This window comes from Xenopus laevis, chromosome 2L (genome assembly GCF_017654675.1).
Source record: "Xenopus laevis strain J_2021 chromosome 2L, Xenopus_laevis_v10.1, whole genome shotgun sequence".
In the NCBI taxonomy this organism is placed as follows: domain Eukaryota; kingdom Metazoa; phylum Chordata; class Amphibia; order Anura; family Pipidae; genus Xenopus; species Xenopus laevis.
Genome location: NC_054373.1, coordinates 28,021,273 through 28,046,286, shown reverse-complemented (window position 1 = coordinate 28,046,286; position 25,014 = coordinate 28,021,273). Strand labels below are relative to the sequence as shown.

The 25,014-nt window shown below is 37.5% G+C and overlaps 1 protein-coding gene across 5 annotated transcripts in view; it reads right to left on the bottom strand.

The window, feature by feature from the left end:
• glra2.L (glycine receptor alpha 2 L homeolog) overlaps positions 1 to 25,014 on the bottom strand; it is a 124,099-nt gene that overhangs the window by 76,795 nt on the left and 22,290 nt on the right. For 2 of the 5 annotated variants that reach the window (XM_041581624.1, XM_041581626.1), the window contains exon 3: positions 18,901 to 18,968. The exons of 1 other annotated variant lie outside the window; for it this stretch is intronic. In XM_041581624.1, coding sequence (XP_041437558.1) covers positions 18,901 to 18,968 — 68 coding nt within the window. Of the gene's footprint in view, positions 1 to 18,730; positions 18,799 to 18,900; positions 18,969 to 25,014 lie in introns of all 5 variants that reach the window. 2 more of the 5 variants (XM_018246018.2, XM_041581625.1) reach the window with 1 other exon arrangement.

The following is a 25,014-nucleotide window of genomic DNA, read 5'->3' as shown; positions in this document are numbered from 1 at the left end:
TCCCTTGTGCAGCATAAGTTCAATGAGTAGGGCTTGGGCTAAAAATACATTTTGCCTATTGTTTTAATCATGAAAAATCTGTGGTTTTCTTCTTATTTATTGAGCTAAACAGGGCAAAGAGGGCAATCAAAGCCAGGGTTGGATGGGCCGGCGGGTCACTGGAAAAAAACAAAGTGGGCCCCAGCCCTCATGGACCCCACCAACCCAGACCCGATCCCCTCCTGCTCTCTGCTGTCACTCCCTGCTGACCTCCACTGTCGATCCCTGTTGACCTACACCATTGCTTCCCGTTGACCTCCCTCCCCCATCGTGGCAAAAGTAAGCATACAATGTGCATTGAGGGGAGGGGCTGGCGGTAAGTGGGCAACAGAGGCCCCAGAGGGGGTGTGGGGGCACCTGGGGTACCAGGTGGGTCTTGCTCACCCCAGTCTGACCATGATTAAGGCTACATGTTTGGTCCTTATGGCGTAGATAATTAGATTATCATTGCACAGATAATTCCCTTACATAATGGACTCCTGCTAACAAAACAGTTATAACAAAGGATGAACTTTATATTATAATAATATACCTTGCAAGTAGTAGTTTCAGTTTCCCCATCTGCCCTGTTTAGGTCAAGAAATAACAAAAAACATATATTTTTTTTGTAATTAAAACAATAGGCAAAAAGTAAGTTCAGCACAAGCACTAATTGTTGCACTCATGTTTGACAAGTAGTCTATTGCCCCTTTAAGGGAGGTATTTCCTGCAGTAGTTCTCTTATGTAACTTTTGCAACCCTGTAAAGGGACAACTGATGTGATTATCTGGATTATGTAAAGAAACCAGAAAAATTAGGAAATTATCTAGGTGCCAAATTCCCATAATCTACCGTATGATAATGATTGTGTAAAGTATAATTCAGGGCTGGTTATAGGCCAAAAATGTAACAATTCATGTTATTACAATATCTTATTGGCAGATATGGCACATAGACTACTGGGGTGCTAGGGATTATAGTTTGCAAGCAGATAGACAATTATATATTGGGAATACATTGTTACAAAATTCAGATTTATGGTGGTTTGATTGATGGACTTGAAAAACACAGGGACTGAAGGGGTTTTCAGAAAAAAAACATTCTCCTGATTTAATTGTTCAATATGAATTATAAGGCTATGCTGAAGTTATTATGGAAGCAATTCCTGATTTAGCTGAGCCTCACCAAGATGGAGGACATCTAGAAAATTGCAAATTAGCAGAAGTTGGCAAAGGGGACCTCATTAAGGTGCAAAACTAATTTGGGTTTTGGGTTTAATTAACATTAAGTAGCACGTGTCATATTGTAAAGGTTTTTTTCTCCCCTTTACAGTAATAGTCAGCATATTATCGGCTAATTGGTTGCTTGCACTGCTGATGGAAAGGGCAGCATTTATCACAGTGATCTTGTCTAAATGAAGTAATAAATCATTTAATGGGCTGTGGTCCCAAGTGTTAAAGCCAAGCAATTTAAGTTGAACAGGAAAATTGATAGTCTATGTTTTCTGATCTTTTAATAGCTGAAATCATTCCAAACTGGTTTGGATACGTACTTGTGATTAGTGATGGGCGAATTTGCGCGAAAAATTCACGAAACTGCACCTGCGTCTCGTTTTTGACGCTGACGGTCATTTTTGACACGGCGTTCGTTTTTTCGACGCAGCGGAAATTTTTTTTTGACGCAGGCAAATTTTTTCGCGCAAATTTTTGCGGGCGTTTCGTGAATTTATTCGCTGGCGGCCTGGCGAATAAATTCGACCATCACTACTTATGATCAAACTTTTTAAACAGTTATTAGGTCATGGGAGCAATAACCATCCCAAGTTTGTCTATATTGTGCCTTTGGTACCAAAAATAGGTTGGAGAAAAGTATATCCATTATTCTGATTTATATTTACTTATTTATGCAATTTTTTGGGTATTTACTGCAGTCTGTTATGCACGGCTTCATAAATATACCAAGTCCTTTTACTGTAAATACATTAACCAAACATCAGCAGTTTCCATGAGCCATAGACATGGCAAATATTCTGCAGTATAAAAGAGAGAAAGCTGTTTATTAGCCAATTGTGCACTGATGGGACATGAGTGGGTTTCTTTGCATGTGTGTAATTGCACTAAGCCCAAATGTCAAGAGTTACTATACGACGGATCCTTTGGAATACACGTGGGTTGACATTCTCTAAGGATCGACAGAGGAGTTTCAGCTGTGGGCATAGAAAAATATTGCTAAGAGAGCTATTTCCTCACAATAGGCTCGGAGCATTTAATATTCATGTCGAATAATCATACATAACTTATTTGCATATGGTTTGAGGTAATAATCAGATGCAAGGCTTCATCAGTGGTGTATACCTCAAGGTTAAAACATATTAAAAACATTGTGCTAATTAAAGAAGCCGAACATTCACGTTCGTTATGTGACACATTCAGTGGGCAGAAGAATACATATACACACATCCAAGAGGTTATAGCTCTTCATTTAATGAGCAAACTATATATTCACATTCATTGAAGGGTTTTAGTCCACACTTTCTTCAAGCCTTATCCCTATTAAATGTAAGAAAATGTTCTTTTTAGGGGCATACGGTAGAATCCCCAGGGCACCAGAAAAATATTGTGTAAAATCAGGGAATTCATTATGCATTATACAGTATATTGGTGGGACCTAGTGATGTGTGAATTTGGGGCATTTTGCTTCGCTGAAAACGGCGAAAAATTCACTGGTAAAAATGCGACGGCGTCCATTTTTTTTACACCGGCGAATTTTCACGCCTGGCGAATAAATTCGCCCATCACTAGTGGGACCGCAAAAATGGTTTAAAATGAAGGAGAACTTCCAAACGGGTTGTGAAATTGAGGTTTCACTGTAATATATTTAGCAGAGCTCATCAGATGGTGTATTCTTTGAATTACTCACAGTTATACCTACTTCCGCCTGGGATACTAATAGACTGGTTTGAACATATTCCACCTTTATTATTAGTCATTATTAGGATTAGTAACATACATATAGAAGAAGTTAAAGGGATTCTGTCATGATTTTTATGGTGTCGTTTTGATCTATAAATTATACTGTTTACACTGCAAATAATTCACTCTACCATATCAAATTCTATTCCTGAACCAATATGTGTATTTTTTAGTTGTTATATTGGTGTGCAGGTCATTTTGCCTGGTCATGTGCTTCCAGAAAAAAAACAACACTTCCTGATGGAACTGCTTTCAGATAAGCTATTGTTTCTCCTACTCAATCTAACTAAAGGAGTCACAGTGGGATTTTTACTATTGAGGCTATTCTCATATCTACCAGGGAGCTGTTGTCTTGTGTCAGGGAGCTGGTTACTTTCCCATTGTTCTGCAGACGGGCTTCTGGCGGGAAAGGGAGAAGGTGATATCACTCCAACTTGAAGAGCAGCAGTAAAGAGTGACTGAAGTTTATCAGCGCACAAGTCACATGACTGAGGGCACCTGGGAAACTGACTATCTAGCCTCATGTCAGAATTAAAAATAAAATATAAAAAAAATTTGTTTGCTTTTTTGAAAAAACTGATTTCAGTGCAGGATTCTGCTGGAGCAGCACTATTAACCCATGAAAGAATCCCTTTAGGGAGTACTAACAAGGAATCATTTTTCCCTTTCAAGAGAAATAATGGTAAAAAAACATATTTAGGGGATTAATCTGTATCCTCTATTAAGTCGGAAACATTATAAATCAAGTGAAACAATAGAACTCAGTTAATGGCATTTAGCAGAATTTAGCAGCAGCAATACAATGACTAATGACATTAACAATGTTATTAAATGCTACATTAATAACATTCCCGTTTTCCTCCAGCAGCCACAAATAACCTCATTGTAGAAACCAAGCTCACCATTATTTAAGGCATACTGTTGGAATTATCAAACAAAAGAAAGGTTATCTGCAAGATCTCCTGTCTTTATGTGAATGGGATTTGCTCCACGGTGGGGCATTGTGACAGCAGTTCTAAGCAATAGCAATTAGTATGTCCCATATACCAAATGTACTTTCTGTTGGGGAATAAGAATCCTGTGTACATGTGCTAAAAATGTATTAAATCAAATATTTGTATTTAATGTGTTTAATTTTATAAGTTCGCACTTTAAAAGAAGTTCAAAATATTATAAAAATGTGACAAGAATAGCTCCTTCAGCTATTCTATAACTCGGAAAGAAGAGATAAAAGAATGCAGCAGAATTGCTGAATTTCAAGTTCTTACTGCGATTAAAGTTTTTTTTTTGTAGCAAAAACAGCAAATTCAAAATTTCTAAAATTCAGATTTTTGAAGTTTGTTATATGCCAACAACTTCAACACTTGTATAAAAAAATGTGGCACCTAAAAGATGGTGAATTCACGTAGAAGATAATGGAAATTGTATTTTCAAATTTCAAGCTATTTTTTTTTAGTTTTTAAGATTAATTCAGAGTTTGGCAACCAGGGGCGTAACTACAGAGAAAGCAGACCCTTTGGTTGCAGGGGTACCAGGCGTGCAAAGGGCCCTGTAAAGCCCTAATTAGTGACCATAATTGGTAAACTTATTTAAAATATTTGGGGCCCTAAATTGAATTGGCCGTTGAACCCATCTAGTTACGCCACTGTTGACAACTCATGGTGACTTTACTGCATTCCAGTTGTCTTTTCATGTTTTTAAGCAATTGCATTTTCAGGTTTCAAATCTTTCTCTTAAATAAGCGCACAATCAAGATTTTTGAGGTTACGAGTCTTTTTAATTAAAAAAAAAAAAATCAGAGTTTAGATAAATGTACCCCAAGTATTCATTAGCGAAAACTGATCACTGCTAAGTCTTTGAATCCCTGTACCATCTGATTTAAAAAGGTATACGTTGTTGCTATTGTAGACAGATCTCCGCAGTCATCCTGCTCCCCAACAAAAATCTCACTCCAAGGGTATAGGAGTATAAATACTTGAGGCAACATAAACAGAAACAGTCACCAATAAAGGTATAAAGAATGTACAGGGTGCAGGGAAAGATATAGGGAAATACAGGTATGGTACCTATTATCCAGAATGCTTGGGACCTGGGGTTTTCCAGATAATGGATCGTTCTGTAATTTGGATCATCATACCTTAAGTCGACTAAAAAAATCATGTAAACATTAAATAAACCCAATAGGCTGGTTTTGCTTCCAATAAGGATTAATTATATCTTAGTTGGGATCAAGTACAAGGTACTGTTTTATTATTACAGAGAAAAAGGAAATAATTTTAAAAAAAATTGGATTATTTGGATAAAATGAAGTCTAAGGTAGCCTTTCTGTAATTTGGTGTTTTCTAGATAACGGGTTTCCGGATAATGGATCCCATACTTGTATTGCAAACCACATAAACATATTAGTTTAGGTTCTCTCCTATAAAAAAGCTTTCTGGAAAACAGATATGGTATTGTGTCTGGGTAATGCACAAATGAATTGTTTTGATATGTTTAATGTTTTTTCTGAAGCAAACCATTATTTTTAATCACTGGCAACTTATTATGTACAACATTTTCCTCTATAATGTACGTGGCTGCTTTGGATTTCTCTTGCCGCTTGCACCCCTACTGTGGCACATTAGCATTGTAATTAGAAAAGTCTGCCACATCGCTTGATGTTTCTGCAGTACCTGGGCTTAGAATGATAAAATGAGACCTAACACCAAAATAAAGCTCATACTCTGTCTGTAATTGTGTTGCAGAACAACAGCATTGGCTCTAGTATATGGAAAGCCAACGTATTGCTCTCCAGCTGCTCTTGACTTGAAATTCCCAGGATATCTCACGTGAGAAGCACCAAATGGCCTATCTCTGCTCTAATGCTCCTGGCATCTGGGAGGTATATATATATATATATATATATATATATATATATATATATATATATATATATATATATATATATATATATATATATATATATATATATATATATATATATATATATATATATATATATGCACTCGTGTGCATTAATGGATGTGCCCAATAATAATAAAAAAAATGCATAAGCAACATTTACTGATCTTCCATCAAAGACAAAAGGTACATGTACAAGCACGTCTTCAGTCATTCTTTGATATGCTGTAGTTCCATATGTAGAAGCTTCAGACACATGGAAGAAGATCTCATGGTTCATTGCATGAAAACTTATGGGCAAGGTTCAATTTGAGGAGAAAAAAAAAATATTTCTCTAATTCCAGTTTTATTCCCCATAGACTTTGAGTTTTCATGTGATAAGTTTCTCCTCATTGAATTGCATCTGGCGTTATGGGGAAATCTGCAATTTAATAAAGAGATACTTTTTATCTTCAAATTGAATCTGACCCATTCTGTGGATGGCATCTGTAGACACAAAACTACTGGCTAAAATTGGGCAGTGTTATGGTAGAGTTAATGTTGTTGGGGCTGGGTAGTCTATCTATCTATCTATCATCTATCTATCTATCTATCGATCGATCGATCGATCGATCTATCTATCTATCTATCTATCATCTATCTACTGTATCTATTTCACTCTCTTTACTATCTATCTGTCTATCTATCTATCTATCTATCTATCTATCTATCTATCTATCTATCTATCTATCTACTGTATCTATTTCACTCTCTTTACTATCTATCTGTCTATCTATCTATCTATCTATCTATCTATCTATCTATCTATCTATCTGTCTACTATCTATCTATCTATCTATCTACTATCTAACTATGTATCTATCTATCTATCGATCTATCTATCTATCTATCTATCTATCTATCTATCTATCTATCATCTATCTATCTATCTATCTATCTACCGTATTTATTTCACTCTCTTTACTATCTATCTATCTATCTATCTATCTATCTATCTATCTATCTATCTATCTATCTATCTATCATCTAGCTATCTCTATACTGTATCTATTTCACTCTCTTCACTATCTATCTATCTATCTATCTATCTATCTATCTACTATCTATCTATCATCTATCTATCTATCTATCTATCTATCTATCTATCTATCTATCTATCTATCTATCTATCTACCGTATTTATTTCACTCTCTTTACTATCTATCTATCTATCTATCTATCATCTATCTATCTGTATGTAATTGTAAATTTTATCTTCAAATTGAATCTGACCCATTCTGTGGATGGCATCTGTAGACACAAAACTACTGGCTAAAATTGGGCAGTGTTATGGTAGAGTTAATGTTGTTGGGGCTGGGTAGTCTTGGATGAAATGACATGGTCTATCTATCTATCTATCTATCTATCTATCTATCTATCTATCTATCTATCATCTATCTATCATCTATCTATCTATCTATCTATCTATCTATCTATCTATCTATCTAGTGTATCTATTTCACTCTCTTTACTATCTATCTGTCTATCTATCTATCTATCTATCTATCTATCTATCTGTCTACTATCTATCTATCTATCTATCTATCTACTGTCTAACTATGTATCTATCTATCTATCTATCTATCTATCTATCTATCTATCTATCTAGTGTATCTATTTCACTCTCTTTACTATCTATCTGTCTATCTATCTATCTATCTATCTATCTATCTGTCTACTATCTATCTATCTATCTATCTATCTATCTATCTATCTATCTATCTATCTACTATCTAACTATGTATCTATCTTCCATCTATCTATCTATCTATCTATCTATCTATCTATCTATCTATCTATCTATCTATCTATCTATCATCTATCTATCTGTATGTAATTGTTACTTGAAGTTCCTATATCTGAGTGTTTTGCCAACCTGACTGTCCCTTCTCAACTTCTCAGTTAGAGTTTCTAATACTAATGGACTCCTGTTGCACAAATATGGCAGTCCACTCTTATAGAGGAACATTGGGGTCAGATAGGTAATGTAGATGCATCGGAAAAATAATTTTATGGCAAAATTATAAATAGCATGCGAAGACAATGTCATGGTAGATGTAAAAAAAATAGGGATGCACCGAATCCAGGATTCGGTTCGGAATGCGGCCATGATTCAGCCTTTTTCAGCAGGATTCGGATTCGGTCGAATCCTTCTGCCTGGCCGAACCAAATCCGAGTCCTAATTTGCATATGTAAATTAGGGACAGGGAGGGAAGTTGCGTGACTTTTTGTCACAAAACAAGTAAGTAAAAATGTTTTCCCCTCTCCTTACCTAATCTCCACCGCACGTTGCAGGAATATAGTTTAGTAGCAGGATACAAAATCAACTGGGCTAAATCAGAGGCTCTCATGTTTCATGTTGGTGAACAGGCTAAAAGGGCGCTCCAGGAGACTTTCCATTATAAGTGGCAGACATCACACATAAACTACTTAGGAGTTAAGTTGACACCACATTATCGCCAGTTATATAGAGCAAATTTCGTGCCCCTGGTAGATCGGATTCGGACAGATATGCTGGATTGGGGGTCTCATAGTATCTCTTGGTTTGGGCGCATAGCCGCTGTCAAAATGACAGTGCTCCCTAAACTTCTATACTTATTTGAAACTTTACCAGTCCACCTCCCTGTTACTAAGTTGAACCATATTCAGAAATTGTTACTTAAATTCGTATGGGGAACAACGAAACCCAGACTGCCGCGTTCAGTGCTCTTAGCGGGGCGGCATCAGGGGGGCCTTGCGGTACCTGACGTAAGCAAATACTATGAGGCCTCACATCTGCGCCAAACTCTGGCCTGGTTACAACCTCAGGCACCTACTAAGTGGGCTCGATTGGAAGCCACGTGGACCCTCCCCTACCATATCAGTAACCTGATCTTGACTAACCACCCTAGAGTCCAGTTATCTGCATTGGCCCCGAAGCCTATTACTTTCACCCTCTCGGTCTGGAACCGTTGCTTAAAGAAATATCGGATTAGCAAATGCCCTTCTGCCCTGCTGTTGCTTTCTGCTAACCCGGACTTCCTACCTGGCCAAGGGCCATCATATCAGTTAGATTGGGCTGCCCATGCATTTAATAGGATACATGACTTTGTTAACCCGCTGAAGAAGCAATTGTATACTTATGACGAATTGTTTAGAAAATGTAATTGGAACACAGGGAAAATGCTGGAATATCTCCAGATCAAACATTATATTGCATCTTTGTTTGGGCATCACCCCCAGATAGAGCTGACTCCATTTGAGCGAATATTGAGTGGCGGCTTCCCTTGCAAGGGGCTGATTTCTCAATTATATAGTCTGCTTAATACCATTCCGGGAGAGCCATTCCCTAAACACACTTATATGCAATACTGGGAAAAAGCATGGGGGAAGGAATGGTCTCCCTCCCAATGGGGGATGATGTGGGAGAATGCACGGAAAATGACGGTGTGCACCCAGCAAAAAGAGAGTATCTATAAAACAATGATGAAGTGGTATTTTACCCCGGACCGCCTCTCTAAAATGTTTGCTCAATGTAGTCCTTTATGCTGGAGGGGCTGCTTACACAAGGGCACTCTAATTCATGTTTTATGGGATTGTCCGAAACTAGCACTTTTTTGGAAGGATATTATTCAGCTGATACTGAAGGTTTTTAAAAAACCTTTGGTTATTGAGATGCCCCACTTGTTATTGGCCCTACCTGTCACTGGGGTTGGCAACGCTGGTCAAAGGTGGGTTAATCAGGTGTCGACGGTGGCACGGTTGGCGATCACCTCCAAATGGAAGTCCCCTACCCTTCCTACTATTCGGGAGGTCATCTCACGGCTGGATAGTAATAAGAAATTTGAGGAAATGACCTCCCGAATAAGTAACACCTTACATTTATATGATAAAGTCTGGGGTAATTGGAACTACTTCCTCACGACTGCTGATGCTCACTCGTACGATGTCTGATGACTCCTTGTATCCTTTTTTCGTGTGCAAGGGACTGGATCCCTGGGCTGATTACGCCTTATATGCTTGAAGGTATCGATTAGGGTTGGCTCTTCTTTTTTGTTAACCCTTCCCCTCCCTTGTTTGCTATTTATGATTTCTCTTTCACGGATGTGTACTTCATGTAACTAACATTTGCTACTACTATGCCGTTGTTATTTACCATGACTGTTGGGCATTTTTGGAAATGTATGTACTTTCTGTTTTTTGTTTTCTTTGGAAAATCAATAAAGTGCAAGTTACAAAAAAAAAAAAAATGTTTTCCCCTTCCCATGCCTAATTTGCATATATCTGGTGTCAGTATCGCTTTAAGTACATAGGAAAGCTGAGTTTTGTATTGTGGTTGTATCTGCTTGGTGCCCTCGTCTATTTCTAATGCACAGAGCTCTATAATGGTGCTTAAACAATGTCAACAGTATCTGTAATTCAAGTAGCACCTTGTAATTCTTTGCACTGTAAATAAATCATTGAATTATAGCCTGAAGGTGGCCATACACGGGCAGATAAAACTGCCGATATCGGTCGTTTGGACCGATTTGACAGCTTATCTGCCCGTGTATGGGGGCTTCCGACGGGTCTTCCCGATCGATATCTGGCCACGATATCGATCGGGAAGGTTGGATTTTTACCCGACCGACCCGTCGGAGCCGCTTGTCACATCGTAATTCGATCGTTCGGCCATACGGCCGAACGTTCGAATTACCCCGATATAGCCACGCAGTTTAGTGGCATATCGGGGAAAGATCCGCTCGTTTGGCGATGTCGCCAAACGAGCGGATCTTGTAGTCTATGGCCACCTTAACTGTCTGTTCTATGCAATTTAGTATCAGCAATGCACTGTGAGAGGATCGTACAAGCTAAATTAAAATCGGTGCAATTACTTTAAGCTCATTATTACAGAGCACAATGGAAGCTGGTGCTGGGAATCTCATTTATACTGGCGTTTCAACTCTCCAGTTTCCTACAATAAAAACACTTCTTTTTATCGGATGGACATGTGTCATATCTGGCTTGATAGAATGATGAATAGATTGACATGGAAAAAAAACAATTAGTCTTTACTGGATTAAAACCATATTCAGATTCCACCCACTTAATTACATGAATTGAATTATAATGCTCTAAAAATGCAGCCAAAATTAGGTGGAAATTGTATTTCTGCCTTTCAGTAATTATTAATCTACCTAAGCACAATACCGGCATGTACCCTTATGATTTATTATCAGATCATGCAACTTCATTTCGTTTTAGGAAACCCTCATCTTCCCTTCCACTTCCATTCTACACACAGTTGGGACGGGTAAGTGCCCCTTGACAAGGATTTATGGCTTCTGATTCCAGCAAACCCAGAACCATTTTTCAGTGCTCAGTGGACTATTATCTGCCTCTGTCATATTCCATCTATATGCATCCCTTCCTTTATAAATGCTTCATTTTAAATGCATAGTCCTGTCCTAGAGAAAGGATATTTGAAAAAGTAACTATATATATATATATATGTATAGCTGCAGTATTAAAATATCTGTATGGGCTCGGAGCATGGGAATTATTTAAATGCATAGTCCTGTCCTAGAGAAAGGATATTTGAAAAAGCTCGGAGCATGGGAATTATTTATTCCACTTTGTAATTGTTGATTTCATTGGCATTTGCTAAATAAACACTTTGGTTAGGTTATCTTCTACCCCTGTGTGCCTTTTCATTTATATACAGTATTTTTAAACACTGTTTATAATAGGAGAGTTGATGTTCTAAGGCATCAGAATACAGAGGTGACCTTTTCAATGACAGTATTATCCAAGATTTCATTCCCACACTGCATAATGTTACTATTTTGTTTTCTCTGCTCAGCTAAATAATATGTAGCTAAAGTAACAATCAGTTCTAAAGAATGAAAGATTATAACCCCCGTACCTTTGCTGCTCCTAAAGTGAAAGTGTAAGTAATATCCCTGCTCTTTTTGAAGTAGGAAAGAGATTAATAATGGGAGTCACAATGAACGACTACCCCTGGCATCGAAATGTGGGTAATTAATCTTATAGGCTGAACCCCTACCTCCGAAATTAAATGTATTGTACACTTGTTGACCGAGTAACTATGTTAGAGTTCTGAGCGAAACCAATTTCTAAAACCCGGACCGGACCCGAACCAGCAACCCGCGACCCGAACTGCAACCTGCATATTTACCCACTTTGATCCGCTACCTGACCTGGACCCGCAACTGCCTAATCTGCAACCTGCCGACCACCGTCAAACAGGAAGTGATGCTGCTGCAAACCGGAAGGGACATCATCAAAAGTGGGCGGGGACAGAAACAAGTTTTGTAAAACTTTAAAAGGAGTAAAATTTGGACAATAGTTCATAAGATAAGAAATTTAGATGAGACCCACAACCCAAATCTATACCCGCACCTGAAAATCCTCCCCTCATTCCGCAGGGTGCCTGGTTTTTTTGCTATGTACAACTAGAATAGGGAGTGCTTTGCTAGTATTTAAACATAACTCAAAAGGAGTTTCCTGCAACTATTCATGGTGTAACAACACTCACAGTGGCGAGTAAGCTACTGCTAATAAAGATACTACTCGTGTTCAATCTGCACCATGGTAAAAGTGCCTAGACCCATATATACTGTAAAACAGCCAAAAACTGACAGCTGTGTTGACTTTTAATCATTGTACTCTGGGTGGAAGTTTGGAAAAGGTCATAGTGAATGAACATGACATCCTTCCTCCACCACTTAATTTGTCTTAGGTGTAAGTCCAAAGTATGCTTATTGTTTGGGTTAAATTAAGTAGAGTTCAAACTCCACTGGATCAGTGTGGATACAAAGGAGTCACTGTTTACATGTTGGGCTGATTTGATTAATAACCCCCCCCCCCTCCCAGTCATGATGCTACAAGGCTTATACATGGTAAGTTTTCCTCGACCCGCACCAGCCCCCTCCCAGCACAAACCCATCCCGGCCAGCTCGGTCCCCTCTATTTATAGACACACACCCGCCCACTCTGCTGTGAGGTCACAAAGGGGGGGCAGGTGCAAGTCTATAAATTGATGGGCCGAAATCCGGCAGCATGAGGTTGCGGGTTTGGGTTGAACGCTCCCTTCTGCTCTCCACGCCGGAGACCTCACACTGCTGGCCCGAAGATTCTTTGCAGTAGCCAGCCCGAATCCACCTGACATGGGTTTCGGGCCGACCACCATATCACTTATGGCTTTTATAGATAGAGGAAGTGGCAGAAGAATTCTGTAGATTCCAAAAGGGGTAGCCTCTACGTAGAATCGGTTTATTAAAGGAAATCCCTTGCCTAGCTTTTATTCACTTGTTTCTCTCTTTTATTCACTTGTTTTTATGTGAAGACAGCATGGCCAGCTTCAGTTCTGGACTGGGATTCAAAATAGGTTTAGCCATTTCAAGCAGCCCCTCTGCCATTTGCCAGAAAATACAGATTGCCAGTCCAGGCCTCACCAGCTTCACCAGCTTCCTATCTCTTTGTATTCTATTTTTATCAAACTAAGCCCAAGCCAATACAGGAGACTACAGGCAAAGAAGCCCACTTGCATAAATATACCTTATTGCGCTTATACATTCATTTTCAGTAGGTGTTGGGTGTTGTATTGTGCAAAAGATTTGAACTGCTTATACCATTTATTAATTTGATATGTCTGTCCATGTTTTCTGAAGGTAGTTCTGCCCATTTCTACATCATTCTGTCTGAATGCATTCATATAACCAAAACAGTGAAAGCAAAACAGATTCTTGATAGATCATATATTAAGAAATTGAATTTATTTTCTTTTTTTAAAAAGCTACCAGTATATTGGTAACTTTATATAAAAGATAAGACATTAATTAACAACCTACAAGACTACATCTTGGTCCATCCAGTACTGTATATTGAGGCCTCCCAACACTCCCAATAGTAATTATTAGCCAGAAACATTAGGCTTGGTTCCCCATTCTGTATACAGGTATGGGGTTTGTTATCCAGAATGCTTGGGATCTGAAGTTTTCCAGATAAGGGATCTTTCTTTAATTTGTATCTTCATAACTTAAGTCTACAAAAAAATCATGTAACAATTAAAAAAAACCCACTAGGTTGGTTTTGTCTGCAAGAAGGATGAATTATATCTTATCTTATCTTAGTTGGGATCAAGTACAAGCTACTGTTTTATTATTACAGAGAAAAGGGAAATCAATTTTTAAAAATTTTAATTATTTGGATAAAATGCAGTCTATGGGAGACGGTCTTCTCGTAATTTAGAGCTTTCTGGATAACAGGTTTCCAGATAACGTATCCCATACCTGTATATCAATAATATATTAAAGACTGAAAAAACATTGTTCCAGTTTGACATTCGTGAGAGAGTTTCATTCTTACTGCAATTATTTGTAATCAGAAACATTAACAATGAAATGATGCAACTATGATAAAACTACTTTGTGTTAGTTCCCCAAAATACTCTAGTGCTCCGACATGTTTAGGTTAGTGAGTGTAAAACACATTGTACATCACTTGGCATTATTTTCTACATTTCCTATGGAATTAGTACAAAGTTAAACAATGGAAACAGAGACTTTAAACCTAGATTTATCAAGCAGTGCAATGTTATATCAAATTAGGGGATCTCACCTACAGGAAAACCTGCTGAAATCTTCTTTAATTAAAGAGCATCTGGTAGCATTCACACAATGGAATGATTCTGCCTAAAAGGTTTATTTCTTGCTTTTATTTCTTGACATATTTGTAGGTTGTATCATTTTATAACCTATTTGATTGATCTATTTTTGCTTCATTTTAAATGTGTTTTCTTCAAACTGCATAAAGCCCTAATGTATTCTGTGTCTAGACTAGGGTTACCAGATCATTCAAGGACATATCTAATAAATGCATGTTGCAGGGCTGGTTGACTGATTGCATTTAAATTAAGTTGCAGCCATTCAAGCTGCATTTTCTAGACGTGTTCCTGAATTTTCAAGTGATCTAGTCTAGACAATCATTAATGGCATGAACATGGGCACAGGCACGTTTGGCAAACACAATATACTGTTTTATGGCTGAATACCTAAAGGGAAGATTGTTTGCTATTACAGGTATGGGACCTGTTATCATAATGCTCCGGACTTTGGGTTTTCCGGAAAAGGGGTCTTTCCATAATTTAGATCTTCAAACCTTAAATCTACTTAGAAATAATTTAAACATTAAATAAACCTAATAGGCTGGTTAATTATATCTTAGTTGGGATCAAGTACAAGATACTGTTTTATTATTAATGAAAAAAAAGGAAATCATTTTTAAAAATCTGGATTATTTAGATAAAATGGAGTCTAATGCTGGCCATAGATGCAAAGATCCGATCGTACGAATCATCGTACGATCGGACTTTCCCATCTCCCGACCCTCCACTAACCATTCAGATCAAAGTCTTACCAGTCAGATTAGTTAAAGAACAGATCAGCAATGTTCTGCCCCTGACAGCAATCGTACGATATCTATGTCCAACCAAAGCTAGTGACAGTCTCCCACTGAAAATCGTACGAATGGCAATACACGCAGAGATATTATCGGCAGCCGATAGAAATTTTCTAACCTGTCCGATCGACCAAACGACCGATCTCCGCCGGAAAATGTCGGGACTCTCCACACACAGTTCGAAAATCGTACGAATCCTCGATTCGTACGATCAGATCTTTGCGTCTATGGCCAGCTTAAGGGAGACAACCTTCCCGTAATTTGGAGCTTTCTGGATAACGGGTTTCCAGATAACAGATCCAATACCTTTATTGTAATTTTGCTTCCAAACTGTAAATGTTTAGATCAATTCTCTTATTGATCAATGAGAGTGGTTACACTGATTTCTCTGGTAAGATAAAATAGGGTTATGGACTAAGGGGGTTATGCAATAACACAACAAAAGATTTGTGCTGACCCAATAACCTGTAGCTTTAAAGGGGTGGTTGACCTTTATTTTAACTTTAAGTATGTTATAGAATGGCCATATCTAAGCAACTTTTCAATTGGTCTTAATTTTTTGTCGTTTTTGCTTTATTTGACTTCATCTTTTGACTCTTTCAGGCTTTCAAAAGGAGGTCACTGACCCCATCAAAAACAAGTGCTCTGTAAAGGTGGCCATAGACACACAGATAATATCGTACTAAAAAAATTTTCGTCCGATATTCGGTGCGTGTATGGTGGAAAAAGAGCCGACCGATATCTGCAGAAGACTTGGATATTGGAGGTTGATCGGGCTGGACGGAAAATTTTGATCGGGTGCCTTTGAAGAGACCCAAATATCGGCCATTGTTAGTGCTGAATCGTCAGATACAGGTAGAATTCTATTGTTTCTTCCTGTATATCTACCTGTATATCTGACGATTCAGCTCTACACGTGTGTATTGAAACGAACAATCTTTCTTGGAAAGATCTTTTCCAAGAACGATCGTTATTGTTACGTCTATGGCCACCTTAAGGCTACAAATGTATTGTTATTGTTACTTTTTATTACTCATCTTTCTATTCAGGCCTCTCCTGTTCATATTCCAGTCTCTTATTCAAATCAATGCATGGTTGCTAGGGCAATTTGGAGCCTAGCAAACAGATTGCTGAAATTGCAAACAGGAGAGCTGCTGAATAAAAAGCTAAATAACGCAAAAAACGCAAATAATAAAAAAAAAATGCCCATATTACTATAAAACTCCCTAGGTCTTGCAAATTCTCTTTTTGACTCGGCAAAGTCAAACGAACAGAGATTAAATTCTAAAGTCAGCCATAATAATATGCTTTACCTTAACATATATCAGTGAATGTTACCAGATACTGTTATGCCAACCTTTGGTAACTGACAGATACCAGTGTCAGAAAATTACCCCACTGAGGGTAACACAACAGGGCAGCGAGAGATTCTCCCCAATGAAGTAACACTGCACGGCTTGCTAGATCTTGGTGTTTGTGCATGTGCTGGTGCATAGCGTTCAGAGTTCTCCAGCAAAAGCAGTAATGATCATTGGTAGCTAAGGAGCACATGTACAACTGCAGTATGCCATCACATGAAATGAGAGGACTAGGTTCCAATAATGCAAGCAATGTAAGCTCGTGCATTTCGTCTCATTGAATGCCATCTTGTCAAGAGGGTGACATGTTTATTTGCAATAATCTTGCATGTATCTAAATATCAGCCCGTAAATATTTAAATTTAGTCCCATGGGGGTGATTTTATTAAATATAAAAATGTACTTACTTTAGGGGCTTTTTTACATGTCTAAAATGACAGATCTGCTACTTTTTTTTATTTTACTAGTTCTTGTAGTTGCACCAGTCCCAAAGCTATAAATATACACAGGTCACTTACTATTGTCTACATCTCCGGATGTCAACCCAAATGGCTTTAGGCATCTCTGAGCTCTTACAATTTCACTCAATGGGAAGTGGCCCCAGCATTCTGATTGGCACTGCTGAAAGTCATAATAGTCTCAATAGTAAATTTGCTTGGTCCTTCTTAAGATTTACATAGAACCCTCACACATTTGTATATGCTGTATATTTTTAGATTTTTATTTAATATCTCTACATATTTCTCTACATACTTTAATGCATGATTTAAGGGGGTTATTTACTAAAATCTGAATTTATGTGATAATATTATTAAAAAAAGGTCGACCAAACTCCCATGCCCTATTTTAGCTTATTTATTAACTGAAAAACTCAATTTAATTGGATTGTGCAGAAAAACTTGATAAAATCGAGCAAAAACCTACACATTTTTCAGTTTTTTTCCCAAATAGCTCAATTTTTATTTTTAATTTTTGCCTGAAAACCTCGAAAAGGTGGGATTTTTGGGTTGAACCCAAAGCAGACCATGATAACTTCAAACTGAGATAGGTCCCTCTCCCATTGACTTCTATAGGACCTTAACAGATCTGAGATGAATGATTTTCTGACTTTTTGCAGAATCGGGGTATAATAAATCTCGGGGAAAAAAATTTCCACAAAAATTCAAGATTTTGCCCGACCAGAAAAATTTGAGGTTTAATAAATAATAGGGAAGCACAGAATTCACTATTTGGGTTTGGCCAAATCCCCGAATCCTTTGTGAAAGTATTGACCAAATACTGAACCGAATCAGTATCCTAATTTACATATGCAAATAGGAAAGGAAAAAGTGGAGAAAATGTTTTTACTTCCTTTTTTGTGACAAAAAGTCACGTGATTTCCCTCCTCGCGATTCAGTTCGACCAGGCACAAGGGTTCGACCAAATCCGGCTGAAAAAGGTTGAAACCTGGGCGAATCCCGAACCGAATACTGGATTTGGTGCATCCCTAATAAATAACCCCATAAAAGTTGATTTGGTTACAAAGGGATGACCATTAATGGCCTTCAAAATTCTGCAGCTCCCAGCTAAAGTTGTTGTTAGGGCATACTTGTATTTGTAGGGTAGCAACTATTTTTGATAATCTAGAAGTTACCAAAATATTGGGTATGTGACCTGGTTTAAGTGTAATAAAAATTGATCTTTGGGCATTGAACCCTCTGTACTTTTGGGACCAAAGGTGTCTGCTTCCACTATCAAGGCACTTGACCTCTTTTATGTTAGCTTCTCAGCTAGGCTTTTATTACTTGTATGGGTGGGTCTAGACATCCAATGTAGCAGCTTAGAGATACTAAGGTTAGGGGTTGTTAGTGCTGTGTAACTACAATAATATATTGGATAAGCTAAAATGTCTATCAAATTAAAAGTAACTACATTTACAGTAAACCGTGGAATTTGTTGTATTTCTTTTTATAACATGTCCATCTTTTTCACAAGAGAGCTTCAATGGTCAGTCCCACTCACCATTGTAGTTTCTGCTATAGAACCAAAGCTGTTGATAAATATGTTGCAGGTAACATTTACAGGGGGACCTGCAAGTTAAACGATAGATAGAAGAAAGAGAAATGACAGGTTTTGCTCATACAAGACATTCACTGTAGTTTTGGCCTTGCCGGCGGCAAAGCAGCACTTACCATTGTAGTCTCTGTGACTGATCCAAAGCTGTTTATAAAAATATTGCAAGTAACGTTTACTGGAGGACCTGCGGAATGCAATAAGAATGTTGCAAGATCTGTGTAAGCAAGCGGGATGGTGGCGGTCTGTACGGCCTGGTACAGATATGGAGGAAACCAAGAGGAAGCAAATAAAACAAAAAGCGCCCCTCAAAATATTCTGGACACACTCTGGATACATAAGGATGAAATGCACACACAGTTTGATATTTGAAATGATGATGCTGGTTGTACATCAATGGCTACAGAACACCCCATTGTAACAGAATCTATCATAATCCATATTAGGGCACATAATACATATGTATGGTATTTTGAGCCGTCGGATCATAAACATGAAATTAGGGAGTCCAACAGAATATCTGCACTGTGCATTCTGGGAGCTGTAGTTGAGGAAGCAAAGAGCCAGCTCCCTGGATTATATTCAGTTCCATATCGAGGAGGGATGAACATGCAGTGGATTTTGATCTGTGAAGATGGTAGAGTGTATATAAATATATATAACATTGATCATTTTGTTATTCCAAAACTTTATACTAAGAATGGCCAACTCATAGGCCTCAGGTATTTGGTGAACTTTAATTAACTGTATTCTCCCTAACAGTCAAATAATGCAGAGTGCCCTGATTCTTTTGCAATAACTGTAGGCACCCCCCTCAGCCTTCTTATATCTACCTGTAAAATCATTATCCAAATGTATCTCTCTAATATTCTCTGATAAAAACTCCAAATCCAAATACAGGTTTTTTAGGCTTCTTTATTATTGTAATTTCCCTGAAAATTTTGTGTGCAGGAAAAAATCGTGAAATCTTTTGGAATTTCCACCCAGATTTTTACCCGGAAACCCCTAAAACTTCGGATTATTGCACGAAACCCAGCACAGATCAAAAAAACGTTGAGACTTTTCCCTTTGACTTATATTGGCAGGTCTGAGATGCCGGATTTTCGGATTCCGACTTTTTCCATCCTCGGGGTGTAATAAATTCCGAAAAATTCAGAATTTTTTCCACTAATAATTCGGTTTTATACTAAAAAAAACCACGAATTTTTCAGATTTTTGCCATTCGGAGTTTAGTAAATAACCCCCATTGCTCTAAAACCATGAATGCCATGAAAGTTATATAAATGATTCGAATATAAAAAGCAAGAATGAAAAAAAGCTTAATGATCCAAAAAAAAAAATACGAATCTCTATTTTCAGAGAATTACTAGTGAAAATAAATCTGATAGCCTAAAGGGGCACATTTACTAAGGGTCGAAGTTAATTCGAAGTGAATTTTCGAATTCAAAAACTTCGACCACCAAATAGGCCCAATTCGATGATGACTTCTACTTCGATTCGCATTGGAAAAACTTCGAATATTCGACCATTCGAAAATCGAAGTACTGTCTCTTTGAAAAACTTTGACTTCGACACTTCGCTACCTTAAACCTGCTGAATTGCTGTGTTAGCCTATGGGGACCTCCTAGAACCCATAGCCAACATTTGGCTAAGTTTTTAGAAGTCAAATCGTTTGAATCGAAGGATTTAATCGATCGATCGAACAATTTTACGTTAATCGAATATGGCCATATTCTATCAAGAAAAACTTTGACTTCGAATATCAAACTATTGCAATTCGATGATCGAATTTCAAAGTTTTTTTCACTTCGAAATTCGACCCTAAGTAAATGTGCCCCCTAGTGTTTTCAGTGTAGCTCCCATTGACTACTATGAAACCCTGACTGTTTTTACTGGGTGAAGTTTTATATTAATCGTAGTACTGTCTCTTTAAAAAACTTCGACTTCAATACTTTGCCAAATTAAACCTGCCGAAGTGCTATGTTAGCATATGGGGACCTTCTAGAGCAGTTTTCTAATTTTTTTGAAGTCGAAGAAAAATCGTTCATTCGATCGATCGCTGAAATCCTTCGAATCGTTGATTAGAAGGATTTAATCGTTCGATCGACCGATTTTACTATGTTCGCAAATGTCCAAATTCGATGAAAAAAAACTTCGACTTCGATATTCGAAGTAATTCAATTTGATGGTCGAATTTCTAAGTATTTTCAACTTCGAAATTCGACCCTTGATAAATCTGCCCCTTAAAACATTTAAAAAAATTTTTAAAAAATTCAAAACATTTTTTGAGAAAGAATTAGATTTGTGAAAAAAAAATCCAAATTTTAGTAAATGGGTCCTTACAGTGGATTGCAAATTCTATGGCACTATCATCCAGGGATCCAATTGACAGCACTATAGTATATAAGGGGTTTCAGAAAAATCAAATGCTAACATGTTTCTGTTAACACAATTGGTCCACATTTAACCAGAGTAGTTGTCATGGAAATTGTTGTTGGAAGTGGAGAGCTGCAGAAAACAGAATAAAAAAAGAGGGGGCAACGGAAAGCTGCTCTAACATAACACATTGCATGCTACTAAAAGTGAATTTCAAGGTGAACTAACCTGTTAAAGATCTGTTTATCATCTATGTACTGGGTTGACAGTTCATTACACCATTTAGATACTGTATATACTCGAGTATAAGCCGTCCCGAGTATAAGCCGAGGTACCTAATTTTACCTCCAAAAACTGGGAAAGCTTATTGACTTGAGTATAAGCCGAGGGTGAGAAATGCAGCAGCTTCTGGTAAGTTTCAATCAAAAAATTGAGGGTTTCTGCTCCCATTGGAGGTGCCGGCGTCTTGTTTTTGGATGCCGTCGACCATTCTTGGACGCCGGCGAATATTCTTGGAGACTATTCTTGGACGCCGGCGACTATTCTTAGACCCCGGCGACCGTTTTTGCGCTTGACCCGAGTATAAGCCGAGGTAGGGTTTTTCAGCATATTTTGGGGACTGAAAAACTCGGCTTATACTCGAGTATATAGGTCAAAAGATTTTTAACCTGATTTGTTAGGCCTTATACCCAAAGTGTCTATCCCCGGGGGCCCATAACTACTATGTGTCTGCTCATAAGGGTAGCGATAATTAACATCTAACTCTTTTATGTTTCCTTTGGATCATTCAGTAACAAACCATTCATAATTAGGTTCTTTTGGCCCAAATATCTAACACTTGTTTGTGTTGTTTCTCCTCATTCATGTCACACAGCTAATTTTGTCATGTAACTGCTGTTTTGTATTCCTATATCAATTCTAAAAACTCCTTAACTGCTATTTTAGATCAAGATGCTTATCACATTATAAAAGGCAGCTTTGATTGCTAGAATATCAACAAAGATGGCTTCAGCCAACAAGCTGGTATTGATGCCAACAGTAAATATCAACCATGCCATGATGACTGATGTTTTCTGTTGACTTCAAGTAAAACGTTTCGTTTTCTGTTATGCTCCTTTTCTAATGCGTTATCTTCCAATCCCCACTGGCCCTCACAAGTGCCGCCTCCTCGGACTGCCCATAAATAGACAGAAATAATTTGGGTGAAATCTGCAACAACTTTATTAGTACCATATCCAATTTGGTTTAGGAAGAACAGTCAGCCATACCGAAGCGACTTTGTTTTTTGGCTTTGAAATCATGAAATCATAGAATTTTACTAAATTTACTAAATCCCCTGCTGACTTCAATAGTAATGTTAGTATCAAATGACTCATCTCCCTGTACTTTATTCTGAATCTATGAAAAAGTGGTTAATGTATTCCCTCTGATTTATGTTACAAAATCCCATTGCAGTCTACAGAGAAAGCAGAAGACTTAGCCACGTAGCTTATGGAATATGCAACGTATAAACCCTGTAATCTCTGTATCCTTTAACCAATTCCCTTAACCAGTTCAGTTCAAAGTAGCACAGAAAATAAATCTTTGAATGTAAAGGTATTGGTAATTATTTACCAACTGGCACCCATCGATATACAGGACCCGCTATCTGGAAAAACTTGAATAGGAAATACAGTCGAGTTAAGTCATGGGTAATAACTCAATTCCATCAAAAATCATCTTGTTCCCTTCATTTTTGTAAAAAAATTAACATATTTAAAATAACTTAAAGGGATACTGTCATGGGAAAAAAAATTTTTTTCAAAATGAGTCAGTTAATAGTGCTGCTCCAGCAGAATTCTGTACTGAATTCATTTCTCAAAAGAGCAAACAGATTTTTTTTATATTCAATTTTGAAATCTGACATGGGGCTAGACATATTGTCAATTTCCCAGCTGCCCCAAGTCATGTGATTTGTGCTCTGATAAACTTCAATCACTCTTTACTGCTGTACTGCAAGTTGGAGTGATATCACCCCCCTCCCTTTCCCCCCCAGCAGCCAAACAAAAGAACAATGGGAAGGTAACCAGATAGCAGCTCCCTAACACAAGATAACAACTGCCTGGTAGATCTAAGAACAACACTCAATAGTAAAAACCCATGTCCCACTGAGACACATTCAGTTACATTGAGAAGGAAAAACAGCAGCCTGCCAGAAAGCATTTCTCTCCTAAAGTGCAGGCACAAGTCACATGACCAGGGGCAGCTGGGAAATTGACAAAATGTCAATCCCCATGTCAGATTTCAAAATTGAATATAAAAAACTTTGTTTGCTCTTTTGAGAAATGGATTTCAGTGCAGAATTCTGCTGGAGTAGAACTATTAACTGATGCGTTTTGAGAAAAACATGTTTTCCGATGACAGGATCCCTTTAAAATAGCTTGATTGTTGAAAATATATCACCCATCGACTCCTATAGTTATGAGCGAAACTGTCCTGCTTCACTGAAATATTCGCCAAACCACAGAAAAATTAGCAAAATGTACACTTTTTTTAATCACGTTTTTTCTCATGCTAAATGCATTGAAGGGGTAGTTCACCTTTCAATTAACTTTTAGTATGATGCAGGGATTGATATTCTGAGAAAATTTGCAGTTGGTTTCCATTTTTTATTATTTGGGGGTTTTGAGTTATTAAGCTTTTTATTCAGCAGCTCTCCAGTTTGCAATTTCAGCAATCTCATTATTAGGTTCAATTTATCCTAGCAACCATGCATTGATTTGAAAGAGAGACTGAAATATGAATAGGAGAGCACATGAATACAAAGATGAGTAATTTGTAGCCTTACAGAGCATTTGTTTTTAGATGGGGTCAGTGACCCCTGTTTCAAAGTTGGAAAGAGTCAGAAGAAGAAGGCTAATAATTCAAAAGCTGTAGAAAATAAATAATGAAAGTCAATTGAAAAGTTGTTCAGAATTAGCCATTCTATAACATACTTCAAGTTGCAAGTTGCTTCCCACTCCAAATGCATAGCCATTGAAAAAACTCAATCTTCATTCAAAGGTGAAAAAAACATATGGCAATTTTAGTGCAGAAAACATACATTTCAACACAAATCTGTATCAGGTGAAAATCCATTGGATTTTGTTTCAGCTGATACATTTCAAATTCAGAAAACTTTTTAAATTTGTCCCTAAGGGGATGATTTATTACCATTTAAAGATCATGTCCAGCTATCTCAATATTTCCCCTGCCCTTGCTGTATTTTTTTTGTATTCTCCCTTTTTTATCCATTTTTATAAAATAATTATTGATCATGTCTAAAAAAAAAATACTGGCAATCTTTGAATGATAAAAAAATTGGCCCCAAAGTCAGGTGTTCCAGATGGGACCAACACAATACTATTTTATATAACATAATGGCTGCTTGGTCTATCCATATCGATAACAACTTAGTCAACACACCACTGTTTTTGCAACTAATAACTCTTTCTATTACTTTGCATCAGAAACTGATATAATTTAGTTGCATTTGAATGAAAACCATGGAACACCGGTACATGGTAACCTTTCTGTTTCTATTCTTGCTTTATATTTCGGCTTCCATTTAACATCGCTCCAGTGAAGTTATTAGATGCCCAGGATCACACACTACACGGAATCACAAACTGTCATTATGAAAATATCCTCACCGAAGAGGACAACCGTGTGAGCAAAGTCAGGTTACAATCCTTTGATAATGCGCTTTAATATTCATTTCTGTAAATGCCAGAAATTCCGGAGTCAACAGTGCAATAGCTGTTACGTTAGCTTCACCGATTGGCTCTGAACCAAATGTAATTGAATAATGAAGCTTTTCATGCAGATTTACCTTTTCA